At 39.6% G+C, this 20,602-nt stretch overlaps 1 protein-coding gene across 2 annotated transcripts in view; it reads left to right on the top strand.

Moving 5' to 3' along the window:
- plpp3 (phospholipid phosphatase 3) overlaps positions 1–20,126 on the top strand; it is a 121,322-nt gene extending 101,196 nt beyond the window's left edge. For both annotated transcript variants that reach the window (XM_067990139.1, XM_067990140.1), the window contains exons 5-6: positions 4,992–5,168; positions 19,134–20,126. In XM_067990139.1, the coding sequence (XP_067846240.1) occupies positions 4,992–5,168; positions 19,134–19,253 (297 nt within the window). In that variant the 3' untranslated portion in view covers positions 19,254–20,126. The remainder of the gene's footprint in view (positions 1–4,991; positions 5,169–19,133) is intronic.
- Positions 20,127–20,602: the final 476 nt, after the last annotated feature.

Raw genomic sequence — 20,602 nt, 5'->3', positions numbered from 1 at the left:
AAATGGAGGCCCGAAGCCTCCATGAAAGGTTTGAAGGCCCGACCTGCCTCCTGGGAGCGGGTTGGTTGCCCGCCTCTCTTCCCATCCCGGTCAAAACCGGAAATGGGTGGGTTGGGGGCAGGTCTGAAATGATAGCAATTTTCAATGCCCCCCCCCCCGCCCCCAACCCACCCGTTTTTCACTTTTAAAATTGAGCCCTTGATGCCCAAAGCCATAGGATATTTACTAATGGTACAGATCCTAAATACCTATAGAATGTTTAGATTCTATAAAGGATGTATAGTATACAGAGGTTCCATAAAAGATCTTATATAGGCTGTCCCATAGAAAGCTATAGTAAAAAAGATAATACTAGGCTCCATATACATTTGTTATAAGTTTTCAATGTCAGAAAATATTCTTAACTTTCTTCACAGCTGTTTGCATTCGGTACAATCTGCCAATAGTTAGTCAAGTCACTGAAAATTTATTGATTATTAATGGAACAAATCTGAAGGATTAACTATAAATTCTTTAGACATGCATAGTGCTTTTGTACAATACCCATTAGTTGATGGCATGGGAGTTTATTTCTTTTTTTTATCAGATGATTGATATAACCAATAATCTTTCCCATTGTGGGTAGGGACATCTGAAATGTGCTGAGCTCAGTTCTATGTCGGCATCTTCCTCCGGCTTGTACAGGAAGGCAGCAATTTGCTGGAGTGGTTTCCACTGCTTGTGGCCTCCTCCTGCCTATCTCTTAGCTAACCTACCTCTGTTCCTTTGATTTGTGGGAAGAGTGCTGTGCTTCCTGTTACCTCTTCCCTTTGTGTCCCCACATTTCCACAGGAACTGCCAGAGAGGCCCTGCCCTGCAGTTTCTGAGAAAACAACCATAAGATAAATTCTGTAGAGGCACAACTCCCCTCCCCCTCCAGCTGAACTGTAAAGCTGTCTGCATCTTAGTACCAGGATTGTTGCTCATTGCTTGGTTTGTATTTAAAAAGCTTTGTATTTAAAGCTCCAAGTATGCCCTAAAGCTTTCAGTTGAGTAACCATAGGCTGTTGCTGCAGTGTGCCTGGTTTATTTCTGGTTGATGTTAACATATATTTGTAACTTAGCAACATGAAAGGCTAACCATTTGTGGATTGCAGCAGTATTTGGGCTCATAGTTGTCAAACTTGTGGGAACTCTGGAACTCTACCTGTGCAAAGATTTTCACATGGGTGTTCCTGAACTGTAAAACTAAAACAAAAAGAGAAACTGGGGTAGAAATTCATCTGCGCAGGCAGCACGTGCCCCAACCGGGAGGCCCAAGGTCGGCCCAAAATAGGGCCTCGGGCCCTCATTTCAATAATTTAGGTGAACTGCCGGCGCCTGTCCTGGCCAGGAAAATCTTGAGTGGAGTACCTGCTCCGCTCAAAGCAGCTCAATTTTTCAGAAGAGTTCCTAAAACAGGCGTTAACCACATCATTAGCATATGCAAGGGGCCGAACGTCTAAGGCCTGTTTTAGGCGGCCACACCAGAAGCCTGAAAATCGTCCAAAGCCAATATAGCTCGGACATTTTTCAGGCTTCCTCGGGGTGTGAGACATATCCTTGCAAAATTGATCATTTTTGCTCCATTTTTCAATTTGTACCCCACTATTTGTCCCATTATTTATAAATGTAAAATTCCTAATAGTTGATGAACATTCCCTGCCCCTCCCGAAATTCTATGATTCTTTCCCCTCATTGGTATTGTTGTGTTAACAGCACAGCAGACATCTTCACTACTGACCTGGCTACCTCTCCTCTCAGCCTGGTGTTGTGGGTTTCCCTGCTGCCCACTATCCTTCCAAATATATTTAATCTGTTTTATTTAACTCTATCTAATGCATTTGGATATGGAGCATGCTAAGTGACAACTGTAGCTTTATATACATAGCACTTTATTCTACACAGTGTAAAATAAACCTGTTTGAATCAGGTGTGTCTACCCTGTCTGCTGAATGTGTCCAGATAGCAGCCAGCATCACTTTAATTGGACATATGGGTGGTTTGATCTGTAGCTTTACTGAGAGACTCCATATAATTCAGGGATAGTGACTCTATAGCTCAGGGGCATAGGTAAATCTGAGACTGAAATTGGAGCTGATCCAAATATGGAACATTCGGTAGAGCTGACCCAATGTCAAGCTCGACTAGGTTTTTGATTAAACTTCCGGTTTAAAAAAAATCAATGTGAAATTGGAGCTAGGTCCAGTTTTCACATTTTCCTTGAGTTCAGCTGGTGGAGAGGACAGAGTGTTCCCCTCACTCCTCCCTACTGCAATCTGCAGTTTCAGCCAAGGAAATTAATGATGACGAGTGACTTATATTCTATTGCAAACTGCAACATTAAGACAGTAATTGGCCTTGTGTTTAATAACAATGTTGCCTTAAAGGAATGCTCCAAGATAATGCTTTACGAATGACTTTTTCCTTCAATATTCATCTGCAAAAATATACTCCTGAACTGATATAAGAAAAACTGTATGAGACTGGTTTCCTGATTGGGGCCATCAGAATCACAATAGGCCATCTGTGGAAGCTTGATATTTCTTTATTTAGCGTTGGCTCCCAGGACTACCCCTCTACCTTTCTCCTTTAGTTTCCCTGAACCACACACCTAATACAGAAGGTAGGCAGATTGGTTCCAGGCCTTGACTAATGCAGCTCTGAACTGCCAACGAGGAGGTTTGCAACATGCCCCGGGAACAATTATCCCTCCAATTTTTGCACTCTCATTAGGTTTCCTGATTTCCACACTATATCAACGCACAGCCATGTGGCTGAGATCTGGAAGTCAGAGTTATGGGAAATTGAATCAATTCCACATCTCTGCTGCATTATTTATTGATGTTCTAAAACACCAACCATCTAACTAGTAAGTAATTAAAATAAATTAGTATGTGGTATAGTTTGCAAATGATCGAAGGTCATGGCGAGGTCTTTTCTTGAGCACTGCTTTGGGTCTAGTGTAGATCCTACTTTGATTACACCCATCTTAATTTCATTGTTTTAAGTTCAAATTTCCAGTTTCATTCAACTGTTAAAAATGTAAATGGGCATTTAGTAAATGTTCACTCTACTATTCTTTACAATTTCTTTATCCGTTCAAATCTAATTGCTATAAAATAAGATGCTAATCAGTTCTTAATGATCATATTATGGAAAATACATTTTTTTTCTTGTAATGCACCCTTTTAAATCTTCTTCTCTTAAGTGGATCTGTTAAGTGTGTAACTGATGGTAAGAAAATAAAAGTTACATACTTAAGAGGCGTGCACTTCAGATGTCTGAATAATGTCATGCAATTGACGTGGTGTCATCCATTTTGCATGTGGTCCAGGTTATTTTCTTTCTAATTAGATCTCATTTATTTTTTGTTCATTTGAAACACTCCACAGGTATAAACAGGAAATGACTGTGCAAACTATATTGTAGCAAGATGACGGAAATATTTGTTGAAGCTTGCACAAATATTTTTTGTTAACTTTGATTACTACACACTGCTACAGTCACTTGCCTGGGTACGCCCACAAACATCAAAAGTCTTCTTAGGCCAGCATCTCCAGTTTAGAACCAAGCTAAATGGTATCCTTGGTGTTTAATGAGTTAGATCTGAACATCTGTTTCCAGTGATGAACATTTTTGTACCATTGACTATTAGCACTTCAAAGTGTGGCACAGTGATTAAGAGTTCCTTTCGGATTTATGATTATTTTAACTACATGTGTGAATATTAAGGCCTGGCACTTCTCGGTTAATTTACATTAAATTGTTGTTACTAATACAATAATTAATCCAGCCAATGTATTACAATGTATTATACTAGATGCAGGGAGGATGTTCCCGATGGCTGGAGAGTCCAGAACCGGGGGTCACAGTCTCAGGATATGGGGTATGCCATTTAGAACCGAGATGAGGAGAAATTTCTTCACTCAGAGGGTGGTGAACCTGTGGAATTCTCTACCACAGAAGTCAGTGGAGGTCAAGTCATTAGATGTATTCAAGAAGGAGATAGATATGTTTCTTAATGCTAAAGGGATCAAGGGATATGGGGAAAAAGTGGGAACAGGGTACTGAGTTAGACGATCAGCCATGATCATTTTGAATGGCGGAGCAGGCCCAAAGGGCCGAATGGCCTACTCTTGCTCCTATTTTCTATGTTTCTATAATACGTCAAGGCCTGGTTTCTAATTCTAGCATTCACCAACATCTGAACTGTATCTGAACATAATTTGGAGAGGTTAATGGAATGCATAGGAGTGAAGCAGTCTGTCTCTGGGGTGGAAAATTGAGATAACTGGTATAATTGGCCTGTTTAAGTGCATCCTGTCAGTCAGTCATGGAACTGATCAATGGAGCTAAGAGGTCTTGGTCAAGGAAAATGAGAAAATGCTAGGAAGGGTGATGAGGAGAAATTAAAATATATTATCAAATAAGGCGTGATATGAATTATCCTGACGCTGACAAGGACAATAGTAGAAACTGATTCGGATATGTGTTCAAATATAGGACCATTAATGTGTGTTGACAAATGGAATATTGGACATTCTGCCCTGGAGCGAGGAGTTGCTACTTTGTGGTCACACTTCTCTTAAACCTCACTCCATTTCCATGATAGTGCAAGATTCAAGGTATGAATGTGATGGAGCTCACTATAAGATGTCACTATCTACGGTCCTGGATAACCGTGGAAGGGGACACGAACAATTAAGGAAGTGAATTTAAAAAAAAACTCAAACATCTGAGGGTAAATAAAAAATACATAAAAGCTTGGAGCATTATTTATATTGGTTAATACACTACTAAATTTCTGGTAAATGTTTTGAGTCTTGCAACATTCACATGTGATAGCAGCATTTTGAAACTTTTTCTGTGGTGTATTACTTGTCCATTTTTATGGTGACGTAAAAAAGTGCAACATTTGACACAACAACACTAACTTTAGAAACTAAGTGTCCCTCTCTTTATCTCTTCAGTTTTATCTGCAGGCCCGGTTCACATGGAGGGGAGGCCGGCTCCTTCGACCCCTGCTCCAGTTCACACTGGTGATGATGGCTTTTTACACTGGGCTGTCTCGTGTCTCAGACCATAAGCATCATCCCACAGACGTTTTGGCTGGCTTTGTGCAGGGAGCCCTGGTGGCTTATTTCATAGTAAGTATTATGTCATTGTATTTTACAACATTTTCTCAGGAGAATCTGTTTTTGAGAGTCTAAAGCAGTTCCTCAATGGCCATGAGTCAACAATTCAAATATGACTCCAAACTTAACAATCACAGCTCCCTGAGAATGGAGAACAGAGGAAATGTGGAGAGTGGAAATTATTACCTACTCCAGTCATACCTGCCAATTTGTTTCTGTGAGAAAATACTAGTGGTTCAAGTATGTGTGTTCATCATCTAGGGGAAGGGTTGATTACAGTTCTTTTGGTTGAGGTCAGCATTACATTTGGAGGGCACATCTATACTCATTCTACTACAAGACTATAATTTATACCACAAAAAGGAGAAAGGCAGTTCAGAGAGGTGATCATACAGCATGGGTTAAAACCTTGTTTTCTGCCTTTATCTTTGCATAGGTGGCCAAAATCACAGCAACAAACCTTTGGTTTTGTCTATCATTTCAATCTCTTCTTTAGTGCTCTAGTAGTATAGTTGAAAATGTTTGAGAGTCAAATATTACTGACAAGTTTACTAAACGACAGACACTTTGATGTGGTTAGGTTGAGTCCACATATTCCTATGAACTAATAATATTTACTTAGAACCATTAAGTCATCTCACCACATTGAAGAAGTGTATGGATATTTAACTGTACACTTTCAGCTACACACTGAAAAGTGGAAAAACTGCAGTTTGGGCTTGTCCATTCAAATGCATAGACTTTGACTTCTGACTGTTTATATAAGAATATCTCATGCATCCAATCCAATGACAAGATATTTGAACACTTATTGCTAGGTTAAAGAATTGTGTGATGTATAGTGATAAGCTCATACTGCATGAATCTAGACAATAATTAAAGCGCCCCTCTTCTTAAAGCTCCATTACAGGCAAGATGTACTTCACTGGGCTACCTGAGGTGCCCAGGAAGTGGCAGTAGTTCGATGCAAAAGGCAAGTTTTGAGTATGAGAAAAAGAAGATTAGGACCTCTGAATTGGTATGTACATCAGACATGTATACTCCACAGCTACACTTTAGGCCCACTTTCTACATACACCCTGTTAATACAGCAGTTGAGCGTCAACTTGAAGCTTGTGCACAAATTCCATGGTTAGATGTACTGCACTCCCTGCCATTAGGTATTGTAAGGAAATGTGCCCTCTTCAAAACTGAACTTTGGAGTGATTCTGAATCCAGAATCTTGATTGCATAGTATCAGTTCCAGTGGGACATTGCAGTGTATGAGATACATGTGTCATGAAATGAGGACCGTTGTTTCCTAACAAGAGGTCATTCTATCTCTTTGACTCCCAAAGAAAGCTAATGTATTTAACTGGTATAAAAGAGAATGACAGCATTATGTGTTGCTTGATTGAGGAATAAGGAAGTGACTGCTGAGAAGTAAGCAGCTGTTGAGGGGGGTTTTACAGCATTTCGTATCCCGTGCATACCCCTATAGACGCATAACCCAGAATTCGACATGATAATATGGCCTGAGCACAGATCATCAATAACATTCTCCACAGAATATATCAGATCTTAAAAAAAACTTTAAAATACAGTCAAATCTGATCCAATCTACATCCACTTTTCGTAACATTTCCATTTGCAGTTATGAATTTTCTTCACCCCACAATACTTCTAAGAATGATTAGTTGTGGCTCACTCAGTTCAGTATCCTTCTGTGAAGTATCTTGGAAAATAATTTCTGTATCAGGTTGGAAAACAGGTGAATGCAGTCACATGATTGATGATGCAATGACATCTTTATCATTTTAGTTTTAGGTCAAAACTTTCCAGAAAATCTGCACAAAATTACAAAAAGTTGGTTCTGCAGCATAAACGCTCACAATAGCCAAATGCCTATGGTGGACTTTGAATTAAATTTGGAGTTTTCAAAAGAGAATCCAATAATTTAGTGCACCTCAAAAGTCCCTATACCAGTGCCAACATGCCATTAAAACACACAGAAAAAATCATCCGAGTGAACTATCTCCAGGTTTTTCAAATACATCCTGTGGCACTGAATTAAGTTTTGTCCACTTTTTGTTGTTTTGTTTTGTTTTTGATATAATAGCAGCTCAGAATAATGAAGATAAAGAGTTAAATTGAATCCCAAAACTGTCAAATGGTTGGTGGGAACAGATTGTCCAGTGCCTCAAAACTGAAGAGTTATGAGTTGTAATATTGCATCATTCAAAGGATCTGTAATCCATGTTATATCAAACCGTAAAACAACAGATTAATGCCTCAAGCACATCAAATAACTACCAATCTATTAACACATGGAAGAAAAAAATAATTTAAAAGTACTTTATTAATTCAGTGAATTGATCAGCTTTTTAAGAGGTCTTTGTTTTCCAGAAATTAAATGTTGACAATAATTTGGATTTTATATATATTTCAGAGGAAGTTATAACTTCTCTCTCACTTTCTCCTCCTTTTTAAAGAGCCACAGGTTTTTATTCAACATTTCTCAAGCCTCACCATAGAAGCCACTGTAGTTGTGCAATAATTTTTTAAAAGACCACAACATAAATGACTTCCATTCTGTTGAAAATAACAAAAAAACAACAAAATTGCATATTACACTTCATGAAGGCCGCCTGCAGATTTTTGTAATGTTGCTCAAATCCAGCTAAACCTAACACTTTTACGGTGAAGCCATATAACATAAACGGCTGTTATTCACAGCAGGAAAATTTAAATGATAAAAATATTAAATTCACTGCTTTCCTTGTTGTTTCCACTTCTTGGGATCACTTGCTTGTCGGGGAGTGCTCAACCCAGATAACCCTACTAGTCATATTCATTAACATTGACTCTTACTCTGAACGCTTGGTTTGATAGTTTTGAGTAATTCTTGGTTACTTATGGTTAAGAGGTAGCTGTGCAGGAATTAAAGTTAACCCCACTAAAGTTAGTTGTACAACCTGTTTAGGTGTGTTGAAGCCCCAGTTATATTGCTATACTGTGCACTTGCATCAGTATTGAGTAAAAAAAAAAGAAAGACTTGCATTTACATAGCGCCTTTCACGACCTTAGGATGTCCCAAAGTGCTTTACAGCCAATGAAGTACTTTACTTTAGTTTTTTGAAGTGTAGTCAATGTTGTAATGTAGGAAAAGCAGCAGCCAAATTGTGTACATTTGTGATAATACCTGATTATTACACCGTTGCTATTTATGGGACCTTGCTGTACGCAATTTGGCTGCTGCATTTCCCTACAAAACAACAGTGGCTACATTTCAAAAGTGCTTAATCGGCTGTAAAGCACTTTGGGATGTCCCGAGGTCATGAAAAGCATGATATAAATGCAAGCTCTTTCTTTCCTTATTCTTTTCTCACCTATAGACATCTTTGTGATCAGGATAATAATAGATAAGAAGGGTATATGAAAGGTTATTTTAATGGGCAATTTCAAGCAACCACATTTAAATTGGGAATGCCTGAGGGGATTAGGGTCCAAGTTAGTAAATATAATGTTTGTTGCTTCATGATCCAATGTATCAAGAAAGCCTCAAGAGGCAGTGAACAGATTGACTTGATAATGGTAAGTGCGTCAGATGACATACAGAGAAAGGAAATGGTGGCACCCTTGGGTGATAGTAACCACAGAATAAGTAAGTTCAATGTGATCTGGGATTGAGCATCACAAGGACCAGCAGCCAATTTTAAAAAGGCAATTTCAATGGAATGAAGAAACAGCTCAATAAAATTAATCGGGAGCGAGGGGATGGATTAACGACATCTCAGTTGAGGATAAATGGAATACTTTTAAAATGTTGATGAACATGCAGATAAATACATACTTACGTAGCAAATGTAGTCTAAACAAACATGATCTGAAATGGATTCATAAACAATCCAAAGTGAAATAAATAAGAAAAACTAAATCTAAAACTCCTGCAGGGAGAAAGGTGAGGGGTACCATTGGAATGAATATAAAAACCTTCAATTAGGCACTAAAATGCTGGTTAGAGGAACAAAGGAAAATCTGGTTATGGGCATAGCCGCAGATGCTAAATATAGAAGCAATAAATGCTTTTTGTTTTATAACAATTAGACAGGAGTCAAAGACAAGGAGGGACCTAAAGGATGCTAATGGGGTGGAAATGAGGATGAGCATAAAATAGTTAATATCCTCAATAATTACTTCCTCGAAGTATTTGCTAGGGAAGGCTCCAATAACATGCCTTCCACAATCTGAGATAATTGAAGTACAACTCCAATATCAACAAGATGGAGGTCCTAGATATGCTAAAAGGACTCAGAACAAACAAATCCTCAGGGAAGGATCAAATTTATCGTAGGATACTAGAAGAGACAAGGATGAGATTTATAAGGTGCTGATGGCTAACTTGATAAAGTGGATGGGTGCTGGAGAAGCCCCACCACCCTAAACATTCACTCCCTTCACCACCGGCGCGCCATGGCTGCAGTGTGTACCATCTACAGGATGCACTGCAGCAACTCGCCAAGGCTTCTTCGACAGCACCTCCGAAACCCATGATCTCTACCACCTAGAAGGACAAGGGCAGCAGGCACATGGGAACAACACCACCTGCACATTACCCTCCAAGTCACACACCATCCCGATTTGGAAATATATCGCCGTTCCTTCATTGTCGCTGGGTCTAAATCCTGGAACTCCCTAACTGGGGGAGAACCTTCACCACACGGACTGCAGAGGTTCAAGAAGGCGGCTCACCACCACCTTCTCAAGGGCAATTGAGGATGGGCAATAAATGCCGGCCTTGCCAGTGACGCCCACATCCCATGAACAAATAAAAGAAGAATTAGATTGGTAAACAAGATGGTGATTCAAAGCAAGGTGCTGTAACATACCTCCCCGGGCCCTGTTACCTAGTGCCTGGGAATAGGTTAGCTTTCCCTTCCCTCCAAGTGATGGAATGCGAAGATATGTGATGCAGACACTTAATGGAAAGGAAAAAACCTTTGAATTAAGGGAGGAGGGAAGAAAAAGAAAATGGCCTGTATATTTTAAAAGATGTAAAAGACAGTGGACCCTGAACACGTTAGCATCTTTATCACAAGTCTAAGCTTTTGAATTTAGTGTAAAATGGGTATTTTCAAACCTTTTTTAGACTAGTAATAGGATTACTATTTCCTGAATATCAGTTTTTAAGTATCCTGGGAATAACTTATTTAACATAAAACAGTGGGGGGAAAATAAATTGGGTAGGCCTATTATTGGGTGCGGGTAGCGCAGTCTGGTATTACCCTGCGCCCAGTGGCCCTTGTGTAGGCAGGACGAGACTTTTGTGAGGCCTGAGGACTTACCTCCAAGCAGCGTTCCAAATCAGTGTTCACAAGGGGATTCAATGCAATTCGTACTTTCCACCGGCAGGGGGAGCCCCAATCTCTTAAAGGCAGGCTGTCTCTTAAAAATCTCTTAAAGGAAGCTGGTACTTGTTATTTTCTGAAAATAGTCACGGAGTCTGAATGGAGATCAGACATTGCACATGCAAAACACAGATGCAGCTCCCGTCCCTATGTTTACAAACTGATGAGTTATGTTAAAACATTGAATAACGGTTGAACACTACTAAATCTCACATCCTCCAATCTGCATGCCAGACCTCTCCAATCTGCTGATCTGAGTTTATACCAGGCCTGCAAGAATGCGTACACCAAGGTTCTCTGCTGATGCACTAGAGGCCTTGGTGCAAGAGGTGGACAGAAGGAGGGACATCCTATATCCGCGGTGGGGGGGGAGGGGGGGAGCAAGAAGCCTTCCAGACAAATACCCAAAAGGCAGTGGGAGGCAGCGGGGGACGAAGTCAATGCCAGGCCCACAGCATCATGAACATGGATGCAGTGCAGAAAGAAGTTCAATGCTTTGACATGAGTGGTCAAGGTGAGTGAGGTCAACTATCAAGTGGCGTCTCCTACCAACTACACCACATCCACTGCTCCATGCACGACAACCCCCATCACCTCCATCACCCACATACCAACAAACTCTTTCCATTAGTACTCAACTCTTCTGATCAGATGCTTCCTCTCACCCTTACACATACCACTGTTGCAAGCCACCTACCCACAACTCATAGGCCACACACACTGGCAGCTATTCAACCATGACAGGCACATCACCTAGACACACGTCCTGCTTTCTTGTAGGAGAAGGTGGCGCATAACATGAGTCAGCAAGTGGCAGCAGCATTTAGCCCCTCGAGCCTGTTCCGCCATTCATTGAGATCATGGTGGACCTGTGACCTAACTCCATATACCTACCTTAGCCCCATATCCCTTAATACCCTTGGTTCACAGAAATCTATCAAACTCAGATTTAACATTCACAATTGAACTAGTATCAACTGCCATTTGCAGAAGAGCGTTCCAATCTTCTCCCTCCCTTTGCATGTAGAAGCATTTCCCAACTTCACTCCTCCATGTCCTGGCTCTAAATGTTAGGCTATGTCCCCTAGTCCTAATATTCAAGTATAGGAGACCTCCAAAAACAGTTACAAATGTCTCGGCTGCCAGAAGCATAAATCCAGCCACTAACCTGTAAATCCTGCATGGTCCCTTTAAATAGCGCTGATGGGGGTCCTCCAGGCACTCTAAGACACATTCAGATGGTCGGGGTTAAGACTGTGTGTTGAGTTGAGCGTTGTCCCAAAATGATGTCTGTCACTTTAAATCAGCGTTGCACATTGATTGTATCCATTTTCACCTAACTTTACACGATTCCGGCGTTCGGTATTTGTGCATGTGCTAACTCCTATACCAAACGTGTGTGTGCAGCCAAGACCCATCTTGGATGTTGGAGAGGCCGTGTAGTGCTGAAACAACGGGTGCTACACGGCCCAATTTAGCGCTCAATGTCTGTTAACAATAAGTGATTAAAATGTGACTAATTCACCAGCAGATATGTTTTAAATATTAAAACTGGTTTCTTCTATTTTTCTGTTGAGATAAATGAGAGAAACAGTTTACTGACCCCCCCACTTCATTTCAAAGACCTTGGGCTCGATTTTACAATGGTGGTGGGTTGTCAGCGGGGGAGGGGGGGGATGAAGGTGCGCGTGGCAAACACGCATGAACAAAACTTACCGTTTTCGACACGATCGTATATTGATTGCTGATGATTAACGACCATTGAGATTAAATTCCCTTCAACTAAAGGGTCTTTGTGACATTTTTACCATGAATCGATGGAAGCCTGTCTTTTGAGAAAAAAAAAAATTTTTGCTTTTATATCTATCCAATCTGTTTTAAATGTATTATTGCAGTGGGATCAGTATTTCTAATGTGCATATCCACCATGCTGCATTCTGTGCATTGTTTCCCCTTACAGCTCCTGAGACTGAAGCTAGGAGACAGAGAGAGGATGGCAGCAGTGTAAATACATGTTATTGATGTACATTCCTGCAGTTAGAAAAGGGGAAAAAAGTTTTTTAAACTGATGGTTCAAGGAACCAAATGTTTTCATGGCTTGGATTCTTTCGTTCATAGCCATTCCTGAAAATGTTATAACTGCAGGGCTTGGTTGTTTCAGTTAATTATTTGAGGATCCAGTATCATTCACAGAATCATGGAGTGGCTAGACTATTAACAACGACTTTGTAAACTCCTAGAGGGGCTGTGAGTGCCCACCCTAGTTCTCTCGTCTGACATCTTGTATTTTCTTAGTATCTCTTAAATTTAAGGAATTGATTGCTGGGGGGATTAGCTCCAAATATTTTGGAACCAGAAATATTAGTCATGCAATATAGGGTTTACTGCCTAAAGAGTGTTATGTAACTAAAGTGTTTTAATTGCCAGGCTTTAAAGGGTTAAAATGCACACATGCTCTAATAATAATATGAAAAAATAATTTTCTTTAGTTTTTCTTCTGTTAAATATTCTGAAGTTTTTATTTTGATTGGGGTAGGGGGTAATTTGAAGATATTTTAAATATATACATAAATGAACCAAAACTCCAATACATAATTTTATGTAATGTTATTTTGATTGGAGATTGTTAACTTGGATCACCCATATAATCAAATTGAGCCGGGATAAATATTATAGTACACACATTTCTACTGTTTTTTATTCCTTGATATTGGCCCCTTTGTCTCAATATTTGTAAATGGGATTTTCTGATTTACAAGCCATACATTTTTACTGAGATGTGGGCTGGGGTTTTCTGCTTCTGCCTGTGATTTTCTGCCCATTAAAGTGAATGGACAAAAGTAATTGTGGGCTGTTGATCACTGAAGTAGAAGAATCCGACACAAACTTTAAGTGGGCAGAGACATATGCAATGATTTTCAGGCTAGGTCTCAGTGCTAAGATTGCTTCAGTAGCAACTTGTACAATGGACTGGAATATGACCCAGTGACTGATGTGACAGTGGGCTTGGGGGAGAGGGGGAACCAATCTAATTGCAGCTCATCGCAGCAGCACATGCATGACCATATTACTTTGTACTGTTAGAGAGCTACTGTGCTTCAATTGAAGCAACTATACTAAAAGATAATTATTTTTTAAAAAAAGCTTAAATGTTGTGAATCTGTAGACATGTTTCGGTACTTTCAGGCTATGAGTAGTTCGGGATCAGTATGATTACGATTCCTCTTCCTCTCCCAAACCCTGACCTAGATAAATATAAGGCATGAATGACAGATCGTTTATTTCTACTGCTAACAAGTAGCCTATTATCAAGGCTGACGCTTAGAAGAAGACTTAATACTACACACACAGGAAAAGAGAAAAAAATTCAGCTTGGCAACAATAACATAATTAATCCCCAAACAGCAAACTCCAGAATTTCAATACAAACTGAATTATGTCATTTCTGGGCATAATACTTAGTGTGTAGGAAGGTCAAAACTTCTTTATTTTAATAAATTTCTGATTAATGACAGGGTTCACTTAAAGGAATCTGAATATTTTCATCTAAAGCTCATCATATCCTGACTAAAAGGCACATTCTTCCTGAACACATTGTGGCTGCTTATTAATGCAGTCGTAAGCCGTGACCTTTACCCTCTTGTCTATCTGTTACACGACACTGCATTGTTCTGCCGGAGCTGGGATTGTAAAGGCTGACTCATGCATTTCTACCACCCAGATGTTGGAAGGGAGCCCCATTACTCATGGCTGTATGTAATGATCACTTGACATTCATTTTAAAGACTATTTGACGGTTATCACTGGCACTTTACAGTAGAAAATTGCCAATTACATTTCAATCTGAAACTGTTCTAAGTGCACTCTTTGTTTTGTGTGACAATTGACTTTCAAAAGCAGCTTGTTTCATACAAGACAAACTTCTGCATTGAATGGCATAATTAGTCTGATTGCTCAGTAGTCCAGCCTTGTTGATCTGTTTCGTTGTTCAGAACTTCAATTTCATAGGAACTTTACATTTGTAAAAAGAAAAAAATGAATTAGTAAATGCACAGGATGATGCAGCTGGTATTAAATATTATTGGTGTTCCGTATGGTATGTGTGAATGTGTGTCAGCCCAATGTCCAAGGAGACGAGCTTTTTGGATGATGCAAAAGAACACTGACAAGGACATTGGGAAGAGCTAAGACTGAATCAGGCTGTTGCAGACTTTATGGTAGATTTTCCAAGTCCTCACCCGTGGCAGGCTATCTGGCCACCACCAGCGAGGATTGGAAAATTGCAGGCAGCATGTCCATGATTTTCCGATTTGTGCTCGCGTGCACCAGGTAACTTGTTATGGGAGAGGACTTGGAATAACAACCCTTTTGTGTGAACAGTACAATGGCACATGGGTAAAAGTGGGGCTTTAAAGGCACTGTAATAATTTTCCAATGATCTGAAATTTGTATAATGTAAAAGGTGACCATTGACTCATATCCTGTACTGTGCTGATGGTATATAATTTCTGCTTCACCTTGTGTACATAATGAATACTTGGTAAAAGCCAACAATGTACAGTACACAAGCAGGTACAAGCTGACGATTCACTCCTGTACTTGTAAATCCACTATTGCCAAGGGACTGATGCTTGTGAACAGGGACTGCTGTTTCCTGGATGGAGGACTTGTTAGTCCAGCATTTTAATTAAGTACAGTAGCAGCAGGAATTATAATCTATCTGCAGGACAAACTGTATATGTCTCCTGTACAAATAATGATCAACTTACTATGGTATCCAGTTAGTCCATTCTAAGCCATTATTATAATAAAACTCTGGCAAGTTCTTAGATTTGAATCCTATCACTTTGAGATTCAGTTTGTAAAGTGCACTGCTTCACGTGGTCACTAGATTTTTAAAATTTCCGGTATTTACCTGTTTACAAAAAAATCTGTATGCTGCAAGCAACAGTTTTAACAGCATTGCAGTGTGTGACCTTTACCAGCAAGGTTCAATATAGGAGTACTTGCAATATTCCCAACTTCCTAAGGAGAAACGAGCAGTTCCTCCTTTGTGAGGGAGAGATACCATGGAGGTGGGCTGGGGTGAAGTGAGATGGTGTAACTGTTAGTGGTTGGCCATCCTCTTGTGCCATGTACAGTTGATAGTCTCTGACCTAGAGTTCTCACCGAGGGGATGGGGATTTACTAGGATATGCATGTCTGCATTTCTCACTCTTCTCCCATTTAGACTGCTTTTAGAATGAATTCCATAATTCATTCTAGTACATAAACAACTTTCTTCTCTCTTACCCCCTCCCCCCCGCCGGAATAAATGCAATGTTTTCCTTCCGGCAATGTCGTGGGAAATATAAAAAATTTGTATCACAGATTTCTGTTGAGTGCCAATAAACCTGATAACAGTTATAAAATACATGGTCTGCACTTGGCCTGAATTTCACTCTACATGGGTTGATAAAGAAATGTGAATGTCTTTCAAGATAAGAGACTCTGAACACAAATTCTCGCCTGTTAAAAGGGTGAAAACGGTGACTTTGCACAATTCATTGTAATTGGACTGTGAAATATGGGAACAATTTTATTTTCCTCCATATCCCCTTGAGTTTATTTTATGGGTGCGGATTGTTAAGTTCAGGAAGCAGAATGTGCCTAAAATAGTGTACGGCCATTTCAAGCCAATGCATTGTATTTAATGGAGAGAATAGACATGTCCTCTGAACAGGATATTGTGCAAATGCGCAATGTGCTAATGACATCTAGTAGCAGATATTCAGAACAGTATCTGAGTATTTGTCAACTGGATTGACTTATAGGTCAGAAACTGCTCTTTCCCAGCATAGTGCGTAGCATTTGGTTATAAGGGCTGTTCTGTTCTTGTAAATGTGTGAGTGGATTTGGCAGGCAAGAAAGAACAAACTTGCATTAGTAGCTTTTATGTCCTAAATATGTCCCAAAGCAATTGACAGCCAATTAATTGCTTTTGCAGTGTACTTACTGTTGTCATATTGACAAATGCTGTAGTCAATCTACGCACAGCAAAGTACCCCAGACAGCAGTGAGATAAATGACCAGTTAATCTGTTTTGGAGGCATTGATTGAGGGATCAATGTTGGGCAGGACATAGGCAGAAATCCTCTGCTCTTTGAATAGTGCCATGGGATCTTTTATGTCAACCTGAATAGGTGAGTGAGGGCTCAGTGTAATGTCTCATCTGAAACAGAGCACTTCTGACAATACAGCACTCCAGCAGTATCAGCCTAGATTATGTGGAGTTTCAACCCACAGTCTTCTTACTCAGATGGAGGAGTGCTAACAATGGACCAAGCTGAAATTTACAGTCTTTGTGATGGAGAGGATATGTGATCAGAGGTTCAGCTTGGGGTTGAATAGGATGCCATGTTGTGAATAGTCTGGTTCAGCCTGAGATGAGATAATGGCCAGGGAGGAGAATGGAATCGGTTGTAAGGGCACGGGGTTTTTGGTGGGGGCTGAAGACGGTGGCTTCGGTCTTCTCAACATTTAGCTGGAGGAAGAAAGTCAATACGTTAAAAAAGAACTGCAACATATACAATAAGATAAAGATGCCAGAATGAAGCAGAGTGAGACTCGCTGAAGGAGTGAGTGTCACTCCTTTTTGTCTCAAGGCCACTTTGGACCTGAACACCTGATTTACATCCCACTAGCATAGTGTTGGTGCAAAGCTAAAACTGCTTCACACCGATGCTAAACCTGTGCTGTAAATGAACCCTTAAAGTAAATGTCATGTGTATGTATAACTTTTAACACTCACCTTCGGCACACAAACAGAGCAAATTAATGCAAAGTGATAATTAGTAGAATCTACCATATTTTTCAAATACACTACAGGTGGATTTTGAATACTGAACATAGTATGTATTGTTTTGAAAGATTAAAATAAAACAAATAATTGACAGGGAAATGGGAGGACACAAACCTGGGTGTGTAATTTTCGATGGTTTGATGGAAGTTGTAAGAGTTTCCTGACAGACCAGTGCCCTTCTACAATTTCCTGTTCCCTGGCTGCCTCCTGCGGTTGTCTGGTGTCGTCCTTTTCACACTATTCTGTCTGCTGATGTGACCGTGCAGTCAGGAAGTTAGTTTAATATTGCATCCGCTCATTGACTATCTCTGGCAGCTGTGCCTCCGTGCCACAACCTGCTTTTGGTGTGGTGAGAACTGGGAAAACGGAATCAACATAGACCTCCAGCTAGTACACTCAGCAGGACTCATCAGTTGCTCGAGTCTGTGTGTGTGTAATCAAAAGAAAACGCAGAAACTTGACCCTATACTTTTCACTTTTAAACATATTAAAGTGAATGTTATATACCCTACCTTGACTTGTCAAATAGTAGCATTGCGATGTCCAAAATGGTTGCACCAATTTAAAATTTCGGCGACAGGAAACAATGTTAACTGAAATATGTAAGCACACAGTGCTGCAGTATTATTTCTATCTTACACCAAATACTGTGTACTTCTGTTGAGTGTCCAGCTGATTTTCCAGTTTAAGAAGAGTAGATTTCTATGCTGTAGTCAATGTTATTCCAATTCTATACACGGGCTAAATTGGTTCTCACTCCCAATGCACATGGGGCAAGTTCTACCCATGTGAAGCCATATATTTACAATGATAGGTTATGACAATGTGCAGAGCTTTTGGTTTGTTAAATACATTGTCTGTACTCTAACAATAGACGGACAATAAATGAGCTGCATGTGCATTGATGGGAATGCAGCTGTGGAAAACCAAGGATAGCTGGGGGTGGAAGGATTCGCCATATGGCCACTTCATGCTTTCATGCTCAGACATACAATCAACAGAAGATTGTCCTTACAGATTGCATCTACACAGAAGTACACAGGAAGAAACAGTCACTTATAAGAACTAGCCAGTGCACACGCAGAATATGATTACATTCTTTTAGAAATTAAAGAATTATGATTGACAATTTTCATACTTTTGCCTGTGTAACAACGGTAATTGGACTTCAAAGTAAATACATAGTGTGAAGTGTCTTGGGGTGTTTCTGAGAAATACATGAATGCAACTCTTTCCCTTCCTGATGAGTTAATCAAGGAAAATGTTAGGGAGGAGCCTGAGTGAACTGAATTAGTATGAAATACAGTGGAAATGACACACTCGCTGAACCACCCATGCAGCTAATGTCTGTATCTCCCTCTCTCACATTGTTGGACTTATTTAATGAGTTCATGGCAGGTTCCTTCCCATCATGCCATTAGTACTCGCAGTTTTAAAAAAAAATTCAAAGAAAAATCAACGGATACAGGCAGAAAAAGACCAAGAGCTGTTAAAGTTATTTATAACTGTTTTTATAAATGTTTAATTTCCTTAAAATTAGACTGGTGGTGAAACCCTGTCTTTAGGTGAAATATTGTAAACAATTTTACAACACCAAGTTATAGTCCAACGATTTTTATTTGAAATCTACAAGCTTTCGGAGGCTTCCTCCTTCCTCAGGTAATTGTCAGGTGAAATAGACAGTAGATTGATGGTGTTTTCATACACCAGATCTATACCCATCTAACCTATAACATTCTTGACCTGCAGGCCTTCTACGTGTCCAATCTTTTCAAACCCAAGATGAAAATCCCCCCTCCACCGGTGAGAAGAGAGATAATTACGCCCGTGGACATCATTGACAGGAACAATCATCACGGAATGTGCTAGTCTCCTTAACTGCAATAAGGGAAACACATTTTAACAACGGCAACAAAAAGAATCAAAATGGACTGAAGCTGGTGCAGAAATCAAAAGGTAAAATAGTGACTGCTGAACAGCAAGTTTGCTGCTCTCTAATCTCATCAGACAGTAGAATGTGGGGAGAAAGACATTTTACCCACAATCCTGTGGGGTGTACCATAGCAGCATTTCTAATCAAACCACAAAAACCGCACAGAAGACATGAAAACTCTAAGCTTGTGAATTTGTTTCGAACTGGTCAAGGCCGACCACCAATGAATGAATGCGTTTCTTCAACAAAAGGAAAAGAAAAACTCTTATGAAAAAACACCATGCGCAAAAAAGTAACGGTGGCTGTCTCATTGTAAATGACGAGGACCACGGCAGCAAACTTTCATATTTTATATATAAATATATAAAAAAAAACTAAAACAAGATAACTATGTAAAATATTATTTCCGAAGCAACCTTTTTTTTTAGATATTTTATCCACTGCAATTAAAACTGTTTATATGTGTCTCGACCTGTGTTATTTACAAAGTGCTGCTTAAAAAATAGCATTGATTTTTTAAAAAAACCTATTTTGTATGTAGTCAACTAAAGTATTGTAAGCTTTTTCTGGGGGGATGGGGAAATAATTTTTGATAAAACTACAGCTAGAGCCACTTGCATCAATAATAAACATCACAGTAAGTCATTTGTTAGTACTTTATATTTTTATGTTTTGTAAAAAAATATTGTTTAGCTTCAACTCTTGTTCTTGTAGAATTTGAATGTTAACATTTGACTGTATTTTTATGATGTAATTAGCTGTATGTTTTGTCCATGTGCTTTTAAAATAAAATCTCCTAATGGACAGTATGCTATTGTGTAGAATTTCTAACGACTAATTAACCCCCCCCCACCTCCCAACAAAGGAATATTCAAATAAATTATGTAGATATTTATCTTGGCATTATCCTCCTGTGTTTCAGAGGAAAAGGGGCAATATAATTTTACTAACTCCATTTCAATGAAATTTTTCTTTGCTTGGAAAAGAAAGAGGGTATAGCTTCCTCTACTGTGTCCCAATAATGGATCCTGATCTCCAGCCTTAGGCTCATCTCTTACTGTATTAGTGCAATATTTTCACTCCATTAACAGATCCTAAAGCACTATCTGAAGAGCAGGGGAGCATTATTGATGTCCTGGCCGACATTCCTCAACCAACACCACCAAAACAGATTAACTGCTCAATTCTCTCATTGTGTTTGTGGATCTTGCTGTGCAAAAGTCAGCTACTGTGTTTGCCTACAAAACAACAGTGACTACACTTCAAAAATAATTAAAGGCTGTCT

This window comes from Heptranchias perlo, chromosome 9 (assembly GCF_035084215.1).
Source record: "Heptranchias perlo isolate sHepPer1 chromosome 9, sHepPer1.hap1, whole genome shotgun sequence".
Lineage (NCBI taxonomy): Eukaryota > Metazoa > Chordata > Chondrichthyes > Hexanchiformes > Hexanchidae > Heptranchias > Heptranchias perlo.
Note: the sequence above shows the minus strand (reverse complement) of the source record. Positions and strands in the feature narration are given on the sequence as shown.